General features: G+C 44.2%; 1 protein-coding gene across 2 annotated transcripts in view; it reads right to left on the bottom strand.

Moving 5' to 3' along the window:
- Nucleotides 1-23,528, bottom strand: part of PAPPA (pappalysin 1) — a 180,632-nt gene that overhangs the window by 143,109 nt on the left and 13,995 nt on the right. For both annotated transcript variants that reach the window (XM_040083345.2, XM_040083346.2), the window contains exon 2: nt 10,283-11,351. In XM_040083345.2, coding sequence (XP_039939279.1) covers nt 10,283-11,351 — 1,069 coding nt within the window. The remainder of the gene's footprint in view (nt 1-10,282; nt 11,352-23,528) is intronic.

The raw sequence follows: 23,528 nt of genomic DNA on the forward strand, positions 1-23,528 counted from the left end.
CAAACATATTCAGGTGTTTTGAATAATATCAGTTTATGCAATTATGACTATTCCTCAGGCATGCCTGTGTTTGCCTCCAGATTCATTTTCAGGGATTGAGGACAGGAATAGAGCATCACCAAGCTCATGGAAAACAGGAGATCACAGAAAAATGTTGTTTTGTAATCGTTCTCAGCCAGTTGTGCAAACCTAAGCAGTTCAGATAGTTTGGAAATATTTCCATTCTCTCCCACACTCACGTGAACCAAACTAAGCTCTGCCTTTTCTGATGTCTACCCACATTCTCTAAATGAGCGTGGCACTCTTTATTTACTTGAAATTTGTCACCAGTTAATCTCTCCCTGTCTCATTTTCAATTAAAAAAATCAAATTAAGTAATTAAGGAAACACAAAGCAACTTAAAGCAAAGCTTTTCAAAGTGTAAAGGGGCTTTTGATACCCTCACTCTCCTGATAGTCAGTGGATCTTTTCTTGGCCTGGGAATATAACTCCCCATTGTGCCTTTGGAAGGTGCACAAAAAATGTGCAGATGATTACAGTGATGGTTCTATTAATTGATATCATCTGGATTTTATGATATTTAATCAATGTCTGAGTTCTGACTTCAAAAGCAGCTTTCATTGTCTCACTCCTTTCTGCTCAATGCTCCCAAACCTGTCGTCTTCAATACATTAATATAATTTGTGAGTCTGACAGGGCCACCAGTCTCATTACATTGTATCATGGAAATTAGAAATGAATCAATAAACAGAGAGAAAAATTCCTGATCAGCTCCTTCCATCCACACAATCTGGAATTCTTCACATTTTACCCCTAATCCCACGTCTGATCAAAATAAAATGTGTCCAGGGTCAGGAATGCCTCCACTTCCTTTTGGTATTTAATCACATCTCAGAAAAGCTGATATTTCGTGTCTATGTGTCTTATCTTCATCCACTGTACACTTTGTGCTGTTTAATGCTGAAGAAATAATTCAGCAACATGCTCCATGTGATGGGGCAGATCCTTAATGGAGGAGAAATGCAGGCATGGCCCAAAGTTACAGATTAAATCCCCTTCTTGGCACATTCATTTTTACCGTGTCTTCCAGCACAACTTCAACACGGAATTTTCCTGACATAAATCCCACAGGTTTCCCTCTTCCCCTCCACACCACGCTGCGTAGCTCTGTGTTTTGGCAAATCTCATCTATTAATAGTTGCCCTCTGTGGCTATTAAAAAAATACCTCAGTAGTCAAAAGGCAGCCCTTGCTAGGGAGCAGCTGTGGATGCCTGAACACACTCAAGACCCAGCATCACACAGCAAAGCCCTTTCTTGGCTCCGTGTCAGAGCAAACCGATTAAATATGGCCATGGAAAGCTAATGGAAAAGGAGCCCCTTCCCTGCAAGAGGGGGAGAGAGAGAGACTGGCTCCAGTGCTAGGCTGGAGAGCATCAGGGTATTTCCATTTTCTCACTGACATTTTCTTTTTCCTTTTTTAACTCAGCAAAGCCCCTCCCGTGTCTTCCTCACTTCACCCTTCTGCCAAGTCCCAATAAAATCCTGCACTTAAAGAAATAGGACAAAGACGTCATCGCAGCGAGTAGCAAAGGTTGCAGGGTAAATTTTAAGGTCTAGTCTACCTTTTTGTTGTTGTTGTTTGTTTGATTGATTTAACTGATTAAAGCACTTCTGCTCTTCCTGTGCTTTCAGCAGCATCCTGGGTAACTCAGGGGAAATTCAAACCAACCAGCTGTGATCTGTATTACAAAGTTGAGGCTGGAAATACAACACAAGGATGTTGATGGGGCCATACTGGAGAGCGTGAAAGGAGAGGAATCTCATCTCCTGCTGAAGTGACAAAGTGCTTTGTCCCCAGATTTCAACTGGAATTTTCATTTGCATGAACTAAAATTCTCAAAAATCCTCAAGAACTTCTCAATTTCAGCGCTGTTTACGCAAAATGTACAATGGGGAGAGGAAGGGAAGGGAAGGGAAGGGAAGGGAAGGGAAGGGAAGGGAAGGGAAGGGAAGGGAAGGGAAGGGAAGGGAAGGGAAGGGAAGGGAAGGGAAGGGAAGGGAAGGAAGGGAAGGGAAGGGAAGGGAAGGGAAGGGAAGGGAAGGGAAGGGAAGGGAAGGGAAGGGAAGGGAAGGGAAGGGAAGGGAAGGGAAGGGAAGGGAAGGGAAGGGAAGGGAAGGGAAGGGAAGGGAAGGGAAGGGAAGGGAAGCTGGGTCTCTCCACACTCCCAGCACACCTGGCCTGAGGCTGAAGGAACTCACAAGCCCAATGCCGCATAACTTCAGCACTTTGCCAATTTCCCTGTAGACATCCTGCTCGGATAAATTCTCCTTGTAAAGCTGATGGGAGTGATTTGAAAAGCCAAGAAAATCTTGAGCAGAGGAAACTGACTGCCACAGCTTCTCACTGAAGTCCTCAATTCATTGACACAAAAAGGTTATAGCACGAGAAGTAAATTTATTCTGTATTATCTACTGGCAGTGTTGCTCCAAAGATGCATTTTGAGGCAGCAGAAGGAATTTTATTCCCCAAAGCCTTGTAACTCAAGCCTGGTGAAGCTGCCCTCACACAAATCAGCGATGACACATCTTTTCAACATCTAGGGCCAAAATTATTTTTAAAAGCATTGCAGGTAATTGCCACTGCTCTCATTCCAAGCCACTGCTGTTTCCACTCTTTTGCCATCACTGATGTAACCCAACAAGTGTCAACAACAAACATGGGCTGCTTCTTCAATGACCGAATTAATGGAAATAGTGTAATTCACAACAAGCAGCTCACCCCTATCAATGGCCACGGCCAGATCTTTAACTGCAATTTACAGGAGATGTTCTATATATCCAAGATTTCTCATATGCTACTTAAACATCTGGGTGCCTTCTAAAATAATTGGTCTTCAGAGTGTGGATTTTACTGATCTTTTTCACTGGGGTGGATTGGCCACAAGTCTTAAAAACAACGGTAGGAAAAAAAAGGGCTGAAGCTGGTTCTCCTGAAGAATTTCAGAAAGATCACATTAGGCCAAACCCTCTAATTTTTGTTTCAGTGGGGTCCCTTTTTAGTAGGGGTTCTTCTAGCAGGGTCCCTCCTTTAAAAGAGAAAGGAAATTAAAAATGAAAAACAGCACTGGGGAGAAGTTAAGCGTGTACTTCAAACTCACACATGCCAGGAAATTTAGAGTTAAAGGTGAAACTTCACCCTAAAGAATTCCATACTGGAGATATTTCGGTGAACAAACGTAACGTGTTCTGAAATACAAAGACCCAGTAGGGTGCACTAGGTATGGAGTTTCAGCCTTCACTCCAAATTTCCTGGCTTTTTGGAAGTTTATTAGAGTTTCATAACTCAAGCATTTAAGTACTCCAAGAAGTTTCCTCAGTGCATCTCACCCTGATCCTTCTGGAAGCTGAGAGCAAGCACTCTGATGGTGTAGCCACCCATCCATTATTAATGAACCTGAAAACAACTTCTTGCAAATTTATGGTAATTTGGAGCGCTGAAATTACATGCAAACTAGGTAGTCTCAGCTGAGTTACCCTGAGAAACTTCAAAATTGCAAATCTACTGCGAACCAAACAGAAGGACAGGATTTCATTGACCCCAGCAGAGCACATGCTCCTAATCTTCCTCCACAGTGTGTGGGTGCTGGAGCTCTGTGCCAGCCGGGGCTGCGATGGAGCAATCACACAATTGCTTCTGACAGCGGTGGTTTGTATTCCTGGTCTAAACACTCTGCTGTGTTATGGGGTGGGGATATGTCCATCCTACTTCTCAATGGATCTGGCTCTGAGGGAGGAAACATGACTGTGGCTATCAGCATCACACTTATTTACAGCACAACTTTCATGAACAACTTGCGAATATTGAAGTGGTTCCTGCACTTCTCAGCAGCCCTTACAGGCCTGGTTGAGGCTCTGCATCACTGCATCTCCTCAGAGCTCTACAGAAGTTATCATCAGCAGCTCACTGAAGCCCCTCCATCCTTCTCAAATCACCCACAAACAAAGTTTTAGGTGCATATGATGATTCCAGTGGGTTTCTTTACCTACATCTAATGGAGAAGACATCACATATAGTGTGAAATTGGCCTCAGCAGTCACTCTACACATGCATGCCTTCGTGGTGGGCACGTACAAAACTGATGGGACAGCTCCACACTGTCCTGATTCTGGGGTGTTTGAGGGACAGCTAATTCACATCAGTTAAGAGAAGATAAACCAAGACATCCACTCAGTTTCCCCAACCCCCTGAAAAAAAGACCCAAACCAAACAACAATGAAACAAACAACAAAACAAACAAGCAAAAAAAAAAAAAAACAAAACAAAAACAAAACAACAACAAATTAAAAAACACAAACGAACAAACAAAAAAACCCCAGCTGCAATGCTGTTTGCCCAAGTCCAGCAATCCACAAGAGGGGCAAGGTCAAATGTGCCCTGTTCATTGTGCTGTAAATGGGACACAGTGGAGGTGGCTGCTCTGTATTTCCCCAAGGGGCAGCTATTGCTTACAAGAATTGGGCTTAAATCCCTATCAGAAAAGAAGTCTGAGAGATGGAGTGGGAACTGCAAATCTAAGTGCTACACCTGGTTAAGCTTGCCACAGAACTTACTGTGCATCTTTTTCAGTGTGAAGGGTGCATCCTCCTGAATTTAAACTGGAGGTTCAGCTGCCATTAATTAAAAACGCAAAGGTCACCTCACACCCAGAACTGAGAAAGGCTGTACACAAACGGCTATGGGAGAAAACCAGGGGGGTTAATGGAAGGCCCCACAGCACTTGAAAGAGGCCTGTTGGACACGATCAAACTGTGGGTCTGTGTGAGAGACAGTACAACTTGAATTGATCAGCAAAGAGAATAAACCTGCTCATGCACATGGCCACATTGCAGATTGTCTGAAGGGATGAGCTCCACTTCATCCGCTCAACCAGAGGCTGGTGAGGTGTTGCTGGAAAGCATCCATGGGGCAGCTGATCCTAGAGGATGTGGTGTTGCCCAGCAGCAAGGAGCAAATTCAACCCCTGTGAAATCTGCAGACTCTGCGCTTGCAAGTCTTCCATGTGAGGTTTCAGAAAAAAACGGGTCTGCATCAGCACTGGGGGTATAATAATACTTTAATTTGTTGTCTCCCACAAGGATTCTTAATGATCTCTGATAGTTTACTCCATAGATTTTATAGGCCCCCCTCATCCCAAGCATCCTGCAGTTTGACCAGACAGTGATCTTTTTTCCTTAATGGATAACATCCATGAAAGAAACCATGAGTTCTATGAGTCTTGAGGAAAAAATGTTTCTTGAAAAAAGCTGTTGGAAAAGTTGACTGTGGGTCAAGCTAAATCGAGCAAACTCCTACTGTTTCTAGGGTGTACAATAGTATAGAAATAGTTTCTTTAGCACGGCAGTCCTGTCTGTATCAGAATTCAATACTAGACTTATAAATGTCAGTTGCTAGCATGGGAACAGATGCAACTCCTCCCAGCTGATTAACATCCCCGACATCTGGAACAGAGGACAGAATAAACAGAGAGAACAGAGGATTTCCTGTTGGGACTTGGCTTTTGGGTGACAACTACCAAGATACAGCAGCTCCGTCCTTGACAGCATTACTCTTCGCCTTCCAAACAGCCCTGGAGCTGCTAATTAAAGAACTGGACATTTAACACTGAATCCCTAGACAAAAACTCAGGTATTTGTTATATGTCTGTCTGATACCTATGTGAATGCAGCAAGCCTTGATGTCAAGAGCTGCACAATGGTCTCTTCGAGGCAGGGGATTAAGTTCTCAAGCTCCCGGAACTGAAGAGCTTTGAAGAATTTCTTCTCTTCTTTTTAGTGTTTAGGATTAAGTGGAAATTAGTGCTTTATTGGGAATCAAGGAGAGTTTCTTACAACTCTTGCTCCTGGAAAAGGGCATTCAGTGTGCCTCCCTCCTCCAGAGTAAGCTGACCATATTTTTCAAGTACGTCTCATGAAGAGATTTCCAGCAGAAGAGACGGAAAAGAGGTTGATCTGCTACTCCATGGAAAAGCCCTGAAATGCAGCTCAGTCACCTGTTTGAGGCTGTCCTGGGCCATGGATTAGCCACCACCTCCTCCTCCAGATGCTATGGCTTTGGCCCACATGCCCTAGCCCAGTGTGCTCATACACAGCTCTGTCACACCCGCTGCTGCTCAAAACTACTATGGAAATTCCTACAAATGGGTCAGGCATGTATTTTAAGTCTAATTTATGTACGCCTGGAATGTGCTAGTGCCCTTAACCCTGAGTGAGCTGCTGTGACATCATATGAGCAGAGCTGAACTGCACAATACAAGTGCTAGAAAAGGACACAGAAGAGGCTGGGATCAGCAGGACACTGGGCTCCAGCTCTCAGGGTGGGTTGGAATTGGGTGAGCTTTAAGGTTCCTTCCAACCCAAATCATTCTCTGATTCTGCGATTCCTTGGTTTGGTGCCAACCTGAGTTTGCTGCAAATGGACCAGAGCTTGTACAGCTCATCCCACTCCTCGTTTCGGCAGAAATTAGGGGCTGTGAGCCTTTGGGATACACATGTGGATGTTGAGAAAGTCTGTCCCCAGGACAGTTATTCTGGGGTGATTTCCAGCAAGTATTTGGTAGGCCATATGGATCCCGGGAGTTTGAAGAGACTCCAGTACTTTTACTGGCTTCAGGAATTTCATCAGCGTTTTCCTAAGAAGGCACCGAGGGGAATGCTTCCTTATCTGTCCATGAAATCCTGTGGTGAAGCCCGATGTGCAAGCCCAATATTACATAAAAGGAACGTCTCAGTTAACCATAGGATGGTGCAAGAACTCACCACATCAAATGGCATTTACCAAGCATGATTTCCTATGATCCCTTGCTGCTTCTTTCAAGTTCTTTGAAAGGAAGCCATGGTAGGTGTCATGGGCTCAAAGTCTTCCCTGTTTTGTAACCAGCAATGCACCAAATAACACAAAGAATGAGTCTTTCTGGCAAGGGTGTTTATTCTTGCTCTTTCCCTTTGTATTGGGCCAAACTGTATGATCTTAGCATGTTCTAATTTCCCAGAACTGCAGAAAAGTAGAACAATATTTGTAAACCTTCTGCTGGGACAAAATACATTTTGTCCCTTTCTCATGAAATTAATAAAAAGAAGTGAGGCAGATATTCTTGGATAAAGCCTGCTGTGTGGCTAATGATAACCAGTCCTTTGTTTTTTCCCTGCAGGCTATTAAAAAAGAGGAGAGATGAACTAGTTGGTACCACAATGTTTACAGCTTTTCTGCTGAGCAGCTCTGAGAGCAGAGTCCCCATTCTCACTGCTGTCCCTCTGACATACTTAAATCGAATTAAATCTCTGCCACCTCACTATGGCCCAGAACATCAGCTTTTTGGAGTTAAATATTTTTGAAGAGGTGCCACAAAGGCAGGAAACATAAAAGAAACCAACCAGCTGTGCTGGTGGGATCAGCTCTGAAGTCACCACAGTGACTGAACGACACCATCAAAATACCAATATCCCTTTGTCCAACATGCCCAAAGGGATCACAAGAAAAATCTAACACAGATCAGAGGTGTCTTGGAATTTTTCCAGTGGTATCACTTATTCACAAAGCACCCACAGTGGTTTTTGTATCAAGGCTCAGAGCAACTCTGTCCCAGGATGGAGCTTCATGGACTGGGACTCATAATCAGAAGAAGGAAAGTGGCTGGGAACAGATAAATCATCTTTTGGGGATAAAGAGGCACTGAGGAGGGTTCCTGTTTATTACAGTATTAATCAAGCATTTGCACTCTTTGGTTGGTTCCAGAGGATGGAAGTATTTAATGAATAAGCTCTGCTTGGTGAACAGCTGGCTGCAACTGCTGACACTGAGGGTGTGGGAGGAACAAAGCCCAGTACCAAGGAAGACTCTGAAAAGTCTTTATAAATAAAGTTCAGGAAAATTTTTATTGCTATCACTTCATCTTTCTTTCTTCCCTCCCTTTCCTCAACAGATTGAAGGATCTTTCCCCCCTTTCTTCTGCTATTGTTGGACTGAATTTTGGCAGAGGAAATACCTGAAATGAGATGTGAGTTCTCCAATGTCTTCACTGCTGTGGGACAAGGTCTGCACTAGAGGGGACTGAGAGCTCTTGGCCAATGAAAGTGATGACAAGAGGGGCTGGGGATGCAAAACGGGCCCAGATGATGCCAACCAGATTTTGATTTTGTCACTAATTGACATGGAAATTGCTCTCAGGGGATGATGCTGACAACAATGCCAAAGCCAAACACAGGGTTTGAATCTTCACCCCTGTAGCCAGTGAAGGCTTTGCTGCCAAAATCACTGCCCTAAACCTGTATCTGCTAACCTAAATACCCAAGGCAGTATAAGTCAGGCTAACAAACTCAGTGATAAGTCCACAGGGCTCACAGCATCTCTGGATTTCCTGAGGCTCTGGGCTGTGGAATAGGATCTTCAGGCTTTTCTCACTATTTCAGGTCAAGAGGAAGTTTTTCTCAAGTCAAAATGAACCTGAAGAAGCTCTGTGAGTTCAAGGCCATGAGATTTAAATCTTCCAGCACGCTCAGGTGGTTGACTCTAAAAGGAACACAAAACTGTGCCTGAAAAGCAACTACACTATGCTAAGGTAACTTCAAATTTTGCAACTTAATGCATTGCTTGGACTTGGTTTTGCTGCACAGTCTGTGCAGCAAAAAGTCTTCATTTGAAATAGAAACATTTTTGTACCTCAGAATAACATTATGACACGGCCTTAAATCTGTGAACTATAATTTACAAGGTTTTCTCTTGTTTCATTTTATATGGGCATTATGCTGGTCACAGAACAAGTGATAAAAGGGTACTATCAGATTAAAAATAATGTCTTTTTTTTCCCCTAAAAATTGTACTAGTTGCTATAACTAACACCTCAAGTTCTCAGAACTGCAGTGTTAAAACAATCCAATTTGCATTATGCCTTTGATGATATTTGCTTGGTTGAGTTTGGTACTCTCTATTTGAATAGAATTAAAAATTGGTATTTTTCCTTTCAATGTTTTCAAGCATTAATATTTAAAGTATTTCCTCATTTGAGCTTTGTTCACTGGTAAGTCACTGAAATCAAACTGAGCTAGAAGGATTTTTTTTAAACAATCTTGCTGGAGTAAAAAAAAAAAAATTTGGCTTTTCTTTCCAACTTAATTATGTGTATTTAAAGCTCCAGTAGAGCTGATAATGTTGTTTAAAAACTTCTCTCTATTAAGGAAGCTTTAAATATAGCCTGAATTGCTGCAATGGGCTCCTGAAGAGCTCATACTTTCCTTCTTAACCTGAACTTTAGTGTTGGGTGTTCTGACCATTTAGAGGTTTCCCCCTTATGGCTCTGTGAATTGCCCTAAAAAAAGCCATAATACGGAACTCAGACAACAGAATTTCAGCTTTAACCTTCACCTTTTCTGTGCTTGTATTTCTAAACCATCCACAAGAAACACCTTATTACTTAAACATACTAACTTGTCTGAATTTGGAGTAATTGTGGGTACGTGGTACCCATCTGAAGCAAGTTATTCAAGGATGCCACCCCTCAAACTGCAGCCCAAGAACACCCTAGCTGAGGAGATGAGGATTTTATGAGCTCACATCCACCCACAGAAAGCTGCTCTACAATGAAGTGGCATTACCACTGTTTTCATTTTTATGTAGAAAGGGGCACAGAAGAGTATCATTACCCATCCAGTGTGTACAACAGGAACCTGGTACCTACCTCCCTCCTCATAACCCCCAGACTCAGCCGTCCCTCCAAAGCAGTGCCCACAGAGAGCTGTACACAGCAGTAAGAGTATGGAATTACCTACCTACCTTCAAAGAAGCGTTCCAGAATTAAAGTCTACCTAAGACTGTTCATGTTCTGTTTCATGCCTGAGGGCCTTTTCCCTCTCCAAATACACATGAGCTTTCTGTGACATCCAATCCCCACTCCTCAGAGTCTGGAGTTAAAATAAACTGTGCACTGTTACAATATGCTGCTCATAGCCAACAACTAATGGGTCTCTCAAAATTGCCTGCTTCAGTCTTTAGCACAGATTTTCCTTAGCCTGGCTGGAGAATACCAATTCAGGGGTAAAACACTGCTGAGACCATTACTGAGATTGCATTTGGAGAACTGCAGTGTGAGCCAAAAACTGAGGAAAAAAAAAAAAATTCATTAAACTCCAAAGACCATAATAGCAACAATGAGAGGGTTCAACAGCCAGCAGGATGATCGATACCTCGACAGATATTCATCAATAGGATCATAAAAAGAAATTGCCTACCTGTAAGGAGAATATGGGTCAAAGCAGGTCTTGGTGACTTCTGTTATCTCTGGGTTGCAGCACTCCCCCCCATCGAAGTTGTACCTCTCGTAATTACAATCCATGTCACACACCCCGTTCTGCTTCTTCTTGCTGAAGAGCGTGTGGCGGACGTGCCTGCAGTCCCCGCCGTCGTACCCCGTCAGGGTGTGGTTGCACTCGGGGTCACAGTTCTCATCCCCAATCTTGCTGATGTCGCAGTTGGCCAGGATGAGCCGGTGGCGAAGGGAGGAATTCTTCACCTCCAGCACCTCCAGCTCCCAGGTGATGTTGTAGCGGCTGAAAGCCTCGTTCAGGTGCTGGTGCTGGAACTCGATCTGCTGCTGGCTGACGGTGGGGTTCTGGTGTTTGTCGTCGTACAGGTTCACCACGCGGTAGCGCACGGTTTTGTTGCGGCGGAACCTGGGCAGCTTGTTGTAGCTGGCGATGACGTCCGTGTTGTCGCACACCGTCTGCCCGCAGAGAGGAGGGTCCAGGCTGGTGTCCAGCAAATAGCCGTGGTGGTAGCTGAACTTGGTCTGAGGGCTGCTGCCATCCTTCATGGGAGACCAGGTGCTTTTCACATTCAGTAAACTGTCTTGAAGAACGAGCTGAGGTAGGGGCGTGTCTTGCCTGTGAATTGCCTGCTCCATGTCCAACAAGATCTCCTTTTGAGACCGGGCTGTCCTCCAGAGGCTGAAGTGCTCCACATAACCCCGATAGTTCTGGTTCAGGGCATTTCCTCCCAGCATGAGCACCTTGCACTTCAAGGTCAGCAGGCTGAAGATGCTGCCCACTTGCTCTCCACTTGTGGCCACCTGGGCACCGTTCACGTAGAGTCTCATCAGGCGCCCGTCGTAGGTGGCAGCCAGGTGCACCCACTGGTTGGGGAGGTAGCTGCGGTGTGCTGCAATGGTGGTGACTTTGCGAGCACGGTCCGTCTTCAGCGAGAAGAAATAGCGGGGGTCTCTGTTCCCCTGGTCACTGACGGTGTTAATCCCCAGGACCCAGCCTCGGTCACGGGACGTGTAAGAACATTTGTCATACAGTCCTATGTGCCCCCAAAAGAGAAATATGAATAAATAAGGGATGACAGAATGAAGGCGTCAGTCTTTAAATTGTGTAAATATATCTCTCTAGATGTATATACACACACTCACCTACATCTGTTAGATAGTTAGTGCACAAGGAAGACTTTAAATCATCCAGTGCACCATTGTGGGAGGTCATGTCAAGACTTCCTATTAAAGGTAAAGATTTGCCAGCAGCGTGAGCAAATGGGATTCCCTTTTCCTGACCAAAGCCCAAAACTTTTCTGCAAATTCCTATCAGCAAGATGCTGGACTGTGCTTTTGGCTCTTCCCTTCCCTCAAGCCATTCATCAGTGGTTGAAAACAAAAACAGTCTTGAGAACCAAGCCCTGTTGATGACACTCATCCCTCATACCCCTGAATTCTGTATCTAATAAGGTCCAGAAGGGAAATAAATACAAAATCTAAATTCTGCGCACTTTGAGAAACACTGAGCAGCTGCAGTCATCTTGGTAAGTTCAAGCATGCAGATCCTACAGAGAGCGAATAGGACGTGTTCAGGCTGCCTTCAAAGTCATAGCCAATAAAAAACCAGTAAGCACGTGGCATACCCTGGTATACACCACGCAGGGAAAGGGCAAGAAATACACACAGGTGGACAGAAGGATGGATGTTCACAAAGATTCCTGCCCCCTCACAGGCACGCTTCCTAATATCTCGGCGCACCATGGAAAGATTTCTTTCCCACAGTGTAGATCCATGCTTAGAACTCTCTTGCCCAGCCCTCAAACAGCTCCAAGCAGTGGACAGAGCCCACTCCTCCCCAGTTTGGGACACAAGGCTCAGCGACTTAAAGACAAACATTTCCATCCTTCAGTTCTCAAAGGCCAAGGGCTGCAGGGACACCCCTGACCAAAAACAAAATCATTGGAGCTTTCAGCACCAAATGGCCTTTCTACTATCAGCACACAGAAAACAATCCTTCCCTAGAGCCTCCACTTCCAAAAGCCTAAAGGAAAATCATAAATCTCTGACAGTTCGGTCCTCGTGAAAAGACTAAATATCCCCTTACCTCACCCCTGCACCCTCACCCTCCCCTCACTACAACCAAATAACATCTTCTGCTTCTGACTAAGTTGCTCAAGAGCCATCTGTTAACAATCACTCATTAACAGCGCAGTCTTGTCTAGTATCAACAGAGCAAAGGTTACAGGAGCATTCACTGTATTTTTCCTCCCCTCTCCCAGCACCCACTTTCCCCCTTCTCCTCACACCCTGCCCCTCTCCACCTCCTCCCCCTGTAAAAAAAACTCTTCTGATGGGAAAGTTAAAAACATTTAAACGGGCCTTTTTTCTGCACGTTGGTATTTTGCTAGGGATTCTGAGCTCCCTCTCTTCCTGTTTCCTTTGGAAGAGAGATCCCAGGGTTCGGAAGGTAATGTGTTTATTCATCTGTATGGTGCACTCGGTTCAAAACCTTTTCAAGACCAGCTTCTGGTTTATACTGCTACTTCTGATCACGAGAAAGGAGAGGAGGAGAACCAGGCAAGGAAAAAACAAATGTGCTAAAAAAAAAAAAAATTACATTTGCTGGGATGGATATTTACCCGAGGAACTTGCGTTACGAGAGCCAAAGCTACCAATAACCTTCTGGAATCTGTTTTTGAAGCTTTTTAAAGTTTCTCTTTACGAAATAAATACTTTTACAAAGCACTCATTTTCAGATGGATGAGGGCCCATAAAAGTCTGTATTTTAATGCATCTCAAATGAAGGTATTGTCCAACGATAGTGGGTGGATAATGCTGCAATGAATAAGAAGACAGCTGGCAAGACAAGTCCCTCTCCCAAATAAGTCATAAAAATCTCAGCTTATTGTAATAAGACCATTAGAGCTGATCAGGCATTTTGTAAGGGAGTTTTTGCCTGCCAGGAAATGCCAGCATGGTGAGAGAAGAAAAAGTGATGCCGAAATGGGCTTGTCCTAACAAATCCCTCTGAGAATGTGCACGTCTTCAACGTGTCCAGGGGAACCCCAGGGACTCCCTGGGCTGCCTTGACTGAGGCCCAGAAGGACAACTCATCCCTGCCACAATCCCTGCCATCTCCAGTCTCCTCTGCCATCCAGTGACCAGATCCTCCAGGTCTGTGGATCACGAAGCAGCTGGACACACAGAAGCTGCTCCAGCTGTTTCTTCAGGCATCCAAGATCCCCACAGTTGGATGGACAGCTGGGAGTCCTGGAACAGGTCTCTGCTTCCAGGAAAGTCCACCATGCAGTCTTCAAGGGTCACGAATTTTTGCTCTTTACACAGACCAGGGCTAGAAATATTCCCCCAAAGAACTGATAAATTATTGTGGAATGGAAATCCAGTTTCCCAGGCAGCATTTAAAGAACATCTTCCTCTGAAGTGCTGCATGATGCTTGTGATTGACCTCAGCTGAGCATGAGGAGCTGCTGCAGGAATACTACAGAATAGTAGCAATCCTCCCTTGCCTTTGAGCCTTTAAACCCCGATGTGATGCAACGTGTCTTGAGTTGGGCTCAAACAGCTGCCATCAATTCAAGATTTACGGGGAGCCAAAGGAGGACAGGAAAAGAAAAAATCCAGTGACAATAGGGACGCCACTGAACACACCAGTATGAAAGCTGCTGAACTTAAACATTCTACTATTCCAGTTCCTTGCATTTTCTAGTTTAGGGCAAAGGTCATTACTGAATCCTTATGCCATGTACAGTATTCTTTTCTCAAACTTTTACTATTGCAGACAACGAACTCTTGATGAAAAGATGGATTGAGCACAAGCCTTTCAGCAGCAAGAGTTGTTTTATTCTTAAGAGAAAGGAAAAAATGTTAAAAAAAGGGACAAGAAACCCACACTCCCTTGTGCTGGGATAAGAAACCCAACTCCCTTGCAAGTCGTACCAGTTCCTCATGACCCTCTTTTGTTTGAACGCTTCACCTATTTTCCCAATCCTTCACTTTACTTTTGGCTTTGGACTGAGGATCCTCCGGCTAAGGGAGTGTCACTTTTCCGTTTTGTCCCCAGCACAATGAAACTCATTTCAGCTGGGACACTGGATGTCATAATAAAAGAATTTATTACTTCTTCTATGACAACTAATAAGGGCAAAGCCATTGGAAGAGGGACATGTGAAATAATTGCCAGAACTTCTGAAAACTGAATAATTTGATGTTTTCACAATTTATTTCAATTTAGTAAAAGGTTCCATAGCCGTGAGTTATTTCTCAGACATAATTAAGAACATTTTAAACAAGAAGAGGCCTCTTTTACCCCAACCAAGGCTGGTTTTGAGCAAAATCACCCCACATAATGGTCGACACTCCAAATTTCAAGGCAGCTGTGACCACAACCAACATTTACATGAAAAATGTACAGAGTTTAAATTCTCATTTACACTGAGAATTCTTTACAGTAATGTGGTAAAGGACATTTTTAGCTACTTAATATCTCTTTACCAACCGAAGAGGCCTCATGGTAAATGAGACACAGCCAATGACTGAAAAACCACAATTTGGCGAATGTGCCTGAAGTTTCTGAGCCAAGAAATGGTGTGAAATAAAACTGATGTTTGTTTTCCCCACAGCAATTAGATTAAAAAATATGTACAAGTTTCATACAGCAGCAAACAGTTTTCTTCACTTCTGCTTGCCTTGAGTTGCTAGAAAGGGATGGAGCTCCAGCTGAGGAGAACACTGACAGCCCTTCTTACTCTTTAGTCTGAATTATTTTTTCCTTCTAAAGCCCTTGTTTCTGAAGCCCAAGGGATTAAAATGGAATTTTATATTTAATTAGGAAAAAAAAAAAAAAAAAAAGAGGTGTTAGTTCAGCTTTCCAGCAAGAGGCACTGGAAGCCTCCCTTCCCCACAAAGGAGTGAGTCACTCCTCAGAGGACTCTGGAGAAGTGCACGAACAGAGGAAGATGCCACATTCCTTTATGCTTGGCCAGAGACAGACTTCAATGGCCCACAAGGCTTCTTCCAGTCCTGTGATGTTTGTCCCTTATAGGAAAAGTAAATTCCTAGGCAGCAAAACAGTGGGGAAAGCTGGATAATTCAACTCCAGCGGCTCAAAGGCAAAAGCCAAACATGGAAAACGAGAAAGACAGTTTCCCTCTTTTCCTTTACAAGCAAAATCGCAGGTTTTTGGCTACTGACCCACAATAGTTGCACCATCACTGTCCATCTGACCTCTTCCAGGAACCCCTAACACAACACCATCATCTATGACCCACTTTGTTTTCAGGATTTTCTGGGACTTAAACAGAGCCACATCCTTCCGCGGGCTCTGTGCACTGGGCAGGGTTTGGAACAATGAGCACAGCATGGAACATCAGCTGCTGAATTTGTGGGAGACAGCCCTGGGTGAGGACAGCAGGCACTGCTGTAACTGGGACGGGAGCAGAGGAACAGGAACTCACAGCTGGAGGCTGCTGGAGCCAGAAGCAGCCCTCTGTGGGCAGAGATTGACAGAAGAGAGGCTGGAGTAGCCCGTACAAGTTGCTGTAACCCACAGTAATGTGACAAATAACATCCTCCAGGGCCTCCTTCCCTCACTTCAGTGCCATTTCTTATGTCTGGATAACAGCAATCTCTGCAGCAACCAACCCAGCCATAGAATGAACTAAGAATTTCACTCTTCATGCAGGAAAAGCTTCCTTGCCTTGCTGAGCAATGGGAAGCGGGGGGGAGAGGGAGAGGAGGGAAGGCAAAAGTAAAAGTAAAAAAAAAAAAAAACCAACAAAAACCTTGTTATGGTTTCGCTTCCAGGAGGGCGATGTGGGGGAAGGGGAAGGGGGAGCTCAGTGTGTCTTTGAACACATCGGGCGCTGCGGAGCCGTCAGAGCCACGCGAGGCAGAACGGAAAACAGTGCCCCGCACTTTGAAAGTTGGCCGTGCCTGTTTTGCTGGGAGACTCCAACCAGAGGTGACAGGACTCAGTTATGAAAGGGGAATTTAGGTCAACAATCAAAGCTGCAGTCAGGGGGCCCAAGAACAGGGAGCTAAAGGTTGGGGCTGTTTTTTTTCTTTAGCATGCTTTAATCGTTCAGTATCAAAGCGCAGAAGAACGCTTGAAAGAGCAAATATTCTACAGGAACCTATAGAAAGCTTTTATCTGTCCAGAGGAAAATAATTAAAACCGACAGATTTGGGTTAAGTATCCCCATGTTCCATGCAATTGGATAAGTCAGTGAAGATCCACTGGAGCAGTTCTTGAGTTCTGCACTGGATATTCCATGGTATGACGTTGAACCCAATATAGTTTTACAAAGGGGAGAAAAAATCTCTCCTCTCCTTTGCTGTGCTTCCCCCAGCCCCACTTCCTTCCACAACAGTTAAATAATTCAAAGTCCAGAGTACTTAAGGCAACATCTCAGTCTATACCATTTCCAACACAGCTAAGAGGCCTCCTGAGGTCACCCCCTGAGACAGGGAGTCGTTCAAGAAAACCACCTAAGGCTTGCTCAGGTGGCAATGTACTACTTAAAGAGCAAAAAGGGGATGTTGGCTGCTGCTATCAATCTGGCTGAATTCACACCAGACTTTATCCTTTACAAGCTATGCCAGAGGATTCAGAGCCGAGAGAGAAGGATGGAAGGTTTTTGTTCTGCCATGAAAGACAAGAACTTCATCATCTAGAAATGCAGCGTCTAATACAGCCATGCCTAATTAACATTGAGAATTTAGCCCAAGGCCCTTTAAAATCAGAATCTTTATATCAGTGTAATTTAGCATCAAAATAAGCATGCATTGTGTGCAGTTTCTCAAATTCCCAGTCACTCATTTGCTCAATGAGATACCTTGAAGTCTGAAAATAGGGAGGTGAGAACAACTACAACAGCAAGACATGAATTTATAGTGGCTGGTTAGTTATGAACATTACATAAATCCTTCCCTGTTGATAACAAAATCATGTGGGCTGCAAGAGAGCAGCCACTGGCATGGACAATCATATTAGTGACACTCCGGCGAGCCTATTGTGGGCACACACCCGCTAACAGTATAGAAGAGCTTACTGCAAATACATCTGGTAGGCTGGGCTTAGTGAGAAATTACAGATTGTGAGGGTTTTGAGGTGTACGTGAACACAGGGCGCTGTAACCACAGGGCAGAGAAGGAGCCGAGTCCTTGCAGTGTTATAACAGGGCTGGGGATGGATTTTCCAAGGGCTCCTTCATCCTCAGCGTAAACAAGGGTTAGTGGGAAGGTTTGCTCCTTATCTAGATCTCCTTAAGCGTTTCACAATAAAGCTGCAGGACCAGTGGAGACTGGTGCTTGGCGAATAAACTGTTTATGATCTAATAACCAGCTTTAGGCGGCCTTTTAGATGGACAGAAAAATGCACATCCTTTGCAAGGGTCAAACTTCAGTCCCTGCTATGAAGTTTGTGATCATGGGAACGTTCCAGACAAGGATAAGGTTATTGTAATACCTGCAAAACCATTTATATCTCCTGCCTTTTTCTGAGAAACAACTGAATGTTTTTGGATGAAGCTTGGAAAACCAGTATGTGTCCATGTTATTAGAAATTATTTTAACACGCACAGGAACAGTGAAGATAGTAGAGACAGGCTTGTCTTGGATCCTGCTTAATGTCAAACTGATGTTCCATCAGGGAATCACTGCTGTATGCCACAAATGTGGGAGACTTTGCATTCAGGTTGATTCAGACAAGAATTCACATTTTTGGCTGCCAATTTTAGATGCTCTAGTGTAGCCCTATTAAAAAGTTTAGTGTTTATGAAAACCCATATAACTTTCAAACATCAGGACTGGAAAGCACTCAGTAAATTTGTTGGTTTGGCTGAAAGGGATCTCTGAACACCCAAACTTATCTCTGTTCACTGCCCAGCAGAACCAGATTACAAATTAACCCTCCCATTGTACCTGGGGCAGCTGATTCACCTCCAGAGAAATCCAGCATTAACACCATTTCCACTTGAAAAGCAGGTGTTGCAAAACACAGGATACACATCAGGAGGACGGCTTGGGAACCATTCATCTCTCACAGACACATGCACAGCACACACAAACCCGAGAAAAAGGACATTAAGATAAAGGCACAGCAGCAGAAGAATCACTCCAGTCACACAGATGAAGTTACCCAGCAACGTTTGGTGGAACACGAGTCACCTCTGCTTCCACATCTCTTCTTCCTCCCTGTGCTGTTTGCCAAACACTGATTAGCTATCAAAGCTCTACGGAGAAATTTACTCTTGCTCACACCCACACAGAGAGGCTTTCCTCTCCTTTGTGAGAGTAAATGCTCGAGAGCAACCACAGAGTATCTTCTGTGGAAAGAGCAGACACGTAATACCATAACTTCCAGGCAATCTAAATGATAAAGAGATATTTCTGGGCTCCTTTTAGAAAACAGCAGAGAGAATTGATCATAAACTGGGTCAAGATAGGTCAGCATACCTCAGAGCAGATCAGATGGCCAGAGCATCCCAGGAGGAAATATCCTCCTGGAAGGATTATTAGGGGCACATCTGTGCCATCAGATGACCGCGCACAATACCCATCAGCTCACGGGGAGTTCAATATGGCATTTCCTTTCAGAATGTGCTTTGTGTCTGACAAGCAGTGCAAGTCCATCAGCTGCAGCAGCGCCCGAGCCCGGAGCGGGGCTGGAGCAGCGCCCGACACGCTGCCCTGGACGGCCACAAACACAGGGCTGGGAGAAGCGCAGCTCTGCGCATGAGATGGCTTGCGGTGCTGATCAAAACACACAGCCAGGATTAAAGGGGGGACAACAACACGGCTTGTTTTGCTTTTTTAGAATTCCCTTGTCTCTGACCTTTACAGCAGCTTTAGGGCAGCGCTGGAACCAGCTGAGCAGTTACTGCTCCCAGCTGCAGCCAGGAGAGCTTTTACACCATTGCACAATGCGTGTGTGTTTGCAGGGGGGAGGTTAGGGCTGGAGAACAAAGGAGGGAATCTAGTGGCACCTAAATCAAACATTATGATCAATGAGGGAGTGGGAAGAGAACCTGGGGAGCAGGGACAACCTTACAACCTTTCCAGGATCAGACAGATGGCCAACATCCACATTATTACAGAAACAAAACAAAAACAAAAAATTCCATGAATGCAAACTAGGGCACCCTGCGAGGAGATTGTAAAAATCACATCATGATAGCTTAGACTTGTCTTTGTAATTGAGGGGCATTTCCACATGAAACAGTTCTAGTTATTTAATTGGATTTTGAGAACATTCTTGGGCAGACACTTTGTGAGTGAAAAACTGAGTAGTTCCAGTGCATTTACACTGATTTATACCCTGCAAGGGCTTTGCCTGGTGAAAATTAAATATCTTATTGTAAAAATATCTTAGATCTTATCCAGACTCAAATATCTCATTGCATCTGGCTTTCTCATATGACTGTATCTTTCCTCTACTAATAGAAACAACTGAGGCATTTATCAACCTTCAAAGAACTGACTCCAAAACAATCCACAGAGGAAGGAGGCTGCAATAGCAGTGGGGAGAAGGGAGCTGATCGCGCCTGTTTTCTGCTGCTGCTTATGAAAGGGATCTGGACCTTCACTAATCCTGACTATTTCATGCCTCAAATTCCCTGCTCCATACTTGCACACAAGTTCCAAACCCATACACAAACCACAGAGATATTTCTGCTTTCTAGGAAACGTCCTGCTGAAAAAAAAAGAAAAAAACCCTGCCTCTCTAACATGATATAACTATTATAGCGTGCATTCCAGATAGGCTGGAGTCACCACATACTAACCTAAGTGTATAATTTTAGAGCTTTATTATTCTGCTCGGTTTTAATCCAATTTCATTTGTTTTGCTATGATTTTCCTCCTGGAAATACCTGAGCCTGTATTTCTGCTCTGCAAATACCAGTGATCACTTGATCTGTGAGCACAAATAAATAGACATCTAAAAACAAATTCTCACACAGATACTCATGATGTCTTAGAAGTGCACAGAAACAAATTCACACCTATTAAACAGAAGACTGTAGCTGTGAAAATTCAGTCTTTAGTTCTTAAAGGACAAGATGGGACAGTGATGGGCAAACCTCCAAAAGGTCATAATTCTGCTTCGCTTTCCATAAGTGTTGCCAAAGCCAAATCCTTCTCGAAAGTAATTGACCTTCTCAAGTCTGCAGAACTGGGAGAAAAATGTAAAAGAAACAAGCTACCTTGGAAGATTTTTGGCAATTCTTGTATTTAGCTGAGCAGCAGGAAATATCATATGTCCAACCTTTCTTATGTTATTTCAGCCCTTCTACTTCTGGTTAAATTTGGAAGCAGAGCAATGAAGACTAACAAAATACCAGGTACAGGCACGATTTTCTCTGTGCAGGGGCCTATGTATACATGTGCACATGGCTTGGAGAGAGCAGACTGGGGCATTTGGAGCACTTGGCTTAAATTTGAGTTTTGAGGAACAGTCTCCAGCTGGGGATGGCTGAAATTAAATCCTGACTCAGAACACTAATTACCTTCGACAGAGTTTTGGTCAATGTTTGCAACTCAGCTAAAGTCACAGGAATAGGTCATTCTAGTATCCTGCATCCCCTGGACTGGTGGTGTGCCCTGAAACTGAGGCAGACCACCCAGAAAGGGGATGACAAGCTAAAGTCACCCCCAGCTTATTCTCTGCTTTCTCATCCACTTTGCTTTTAAGGGTCTGCTGTGTTGGCTTCCCATTCCTGGCATTGTCAATGGTCCTGCTTCCAGAGGGAAAACTTAATTTTTGCTCCCCCGAGTCTGTTCTGGAGATAGACTCTCAGCATCACTGAGTTCAACAATAAAGCTCTTACTACCTTCAATGAGAAAACATTTTCAGGTGGTTTTCAGACAGTGCACTGGACTGTTTCAAAGGGGAGAAGTCAAGTCATTGATCAGCACATAATTCTGGAAAAAGGTGACAACGTCTAAACAGGATTAAAAATATCACGTGAAACAGAGCCTTACAATTCAACCGCAGTGATGATAAGGAAACCTCACAATGAGCTGGGAACATTGTGGTGATCAGGAATATCCTACCAGTGTCAAGGAGAGCCCATAGAAATTAAAAAGAGAGAAATTAAAAGACTTGAAATTAACATCTTAGTGCTGCTAGTGCTTTACTGTTAGTTTCAACTATTTTTGCAGTAATAGCAAAAAAAACCCAGAATACTCTGACATTAGAAGCTCTTAGACACAATATGGGTGACCACTGAATTAATTCCTCTTTAAAGACCTTTCAGTTTGGAAAAACAATTAGTTCTATATCAAAAGCTACAGTGGCACATATTCCACCACTCTACTCAGAAAGGTTTTTCAATTACTGCCTACTCTCAAGGCTAAAACACTGCTAAAATACTCTGTTCTAAAGTTGCTTAGTCTCCACTGGATCCATTGGATTTACTCACATCCTCTAGTATTCATTTCCAACCCACAATTATCAGTTTAATATTCCCAAATCATTCATTTAAAGATCATGGTGGTCAAGTCACCTCCTCACCTTCTCAAGTCCAACACTTCAAGACTTGTTACAAATCATATAATTATTGTCGAGGCTAATTGTTTTCTCTCTAAATCCTCTTCCCTACAACACCCTTCTTAAACTGCAACACCAGAATGGGACAAAGCGCTTTGGCAACAGCTACTCCAGCGCCATTTCAGGGGTAACACAACCTCCCCAGTCCTGTTCAATATCTCCTTGTTCACCCAGCCAACGATGACTCCAAACCTTTGGCCACAGCCTCACATTGGCAGCTCACATTTACATGCTTTATCTATTCCAACAGGCAGTTGCTGCTCCACATTCAGCTTCCAGGTGAAAGATCCTTTCCCCTCATCCATCCTTTGTGTGTGACCTGCTGCCCCTCTCTCTACATGAATGACTTCACATTTGGCTTTACTCGGATACAAAGTTTGCATGTTCTCAGCTTTTGAAAACACCCAACTGAGAGTCCTGTTCTGGTCATTGTTTACCACTCCCTGCACTCTGCAACATCTGCAAATTTTATCAGCACTGATTTTGTTTTCTTGCAGGTTGTTGACAGAAAATATTAACTAGTAAAGAGCCAAGATTGCATTGTGCTGAATAGGAGGGAATGTGGCCAGAGTCACACTGTTCAGGCAATGGTTCTGTTTTTCAGTGGGGGAAAATAAATACCTGCGATACTCATGAATACGAGCTTACACAAGTCAAGAGAACAAAAGATGGGACAAATAGATAAGTAGGAGATTGGCAAGATGTGTCCCCTGTCTTTCTGTCTTTTTGGCATTCCACAACCTCAGTCTTCCCTTTACAGCAGCACAGGAACCCAGCACAAGCCTGGCCATCGGGGCTTCTTGGCTGAGCATTCCAACCTGTTGGTGCAAAGGAGTGGCATTTGTCATTCACAGCTTCATTCATGAAGTGCTGCGCTGATGACATTTCCTCATCCTTACAAACAGCATCTCCCTGCAGGCTGCTGAGAGACATTATCCCACCTCTGGAGATGGAAAGGACAGAGCTGAAGGCACCTCGCACCAATTGCAGAGCAGCAACTAAAACCCCAAAGCAACCTGCGCACTTCCACTCTGCCACAGAGCCAGCAGCTGGAATTAGCAGGAGAGGCAGCCTGCTTCTCTCGCACAGGAGTTGCATCACTGCTGAAACAAACACCCTTTCTTTCTCCCTAAGCATCTAATTTATCGCTGAAGGAAATCTCTGTTCTCTTTCCGAAAGCACCAGCCAAAAAGAAACCTCTACCCTTTGCAACAGCCTCTGTTTTCTCCTCTGCCAGCTGGTCTCTGTCCCTCCTTCCCTTATAGAACATCTTGTTGCAATGCCCTTCTAGAATAATGTTCACATAAACCCGTGTGCCTGTTCCAGCTTGTCCCGTCACCAGCGTGTGACAAGTGTCAGAGAAACCCATAAAAGCCAGGCTGCTGGCTCGACAGGGCAAAGGACACCATGTGTTGAACACATTGACAGTTCTCAATAAATAACAGCCCTGCTGAACAGCTGGTTGGGTTGCTGGGGTTTGGAAGAATGTTGGCCACATTGCCTACTTGCGTGCGTCCTCCTCAGTGAGGCACAGAAGATCCTGCGCATGGGGAGCGGAAATACATCACTTCCAGAATACACCAAAGAGGAATAAAAAAAGAAAGGATGTGAACGCAAGTGAAAATCTTGACTCAAGGCTTATGGCCAATTTTGGACATAC

Source organism: Hirundo rustica, chromosome 20 (assembly GCF_015227805.2).
Source record: "Hirundo rustica isolate bHirRus1 chromosome 20, bHirRus1.pri.v3, whole genome shotgun sequence".
NCBI lineage: Eukaryota > Metazoa > Chordata > Aves > Passeriformes > Hirundinidae > Hirundo > Hirundo rustica.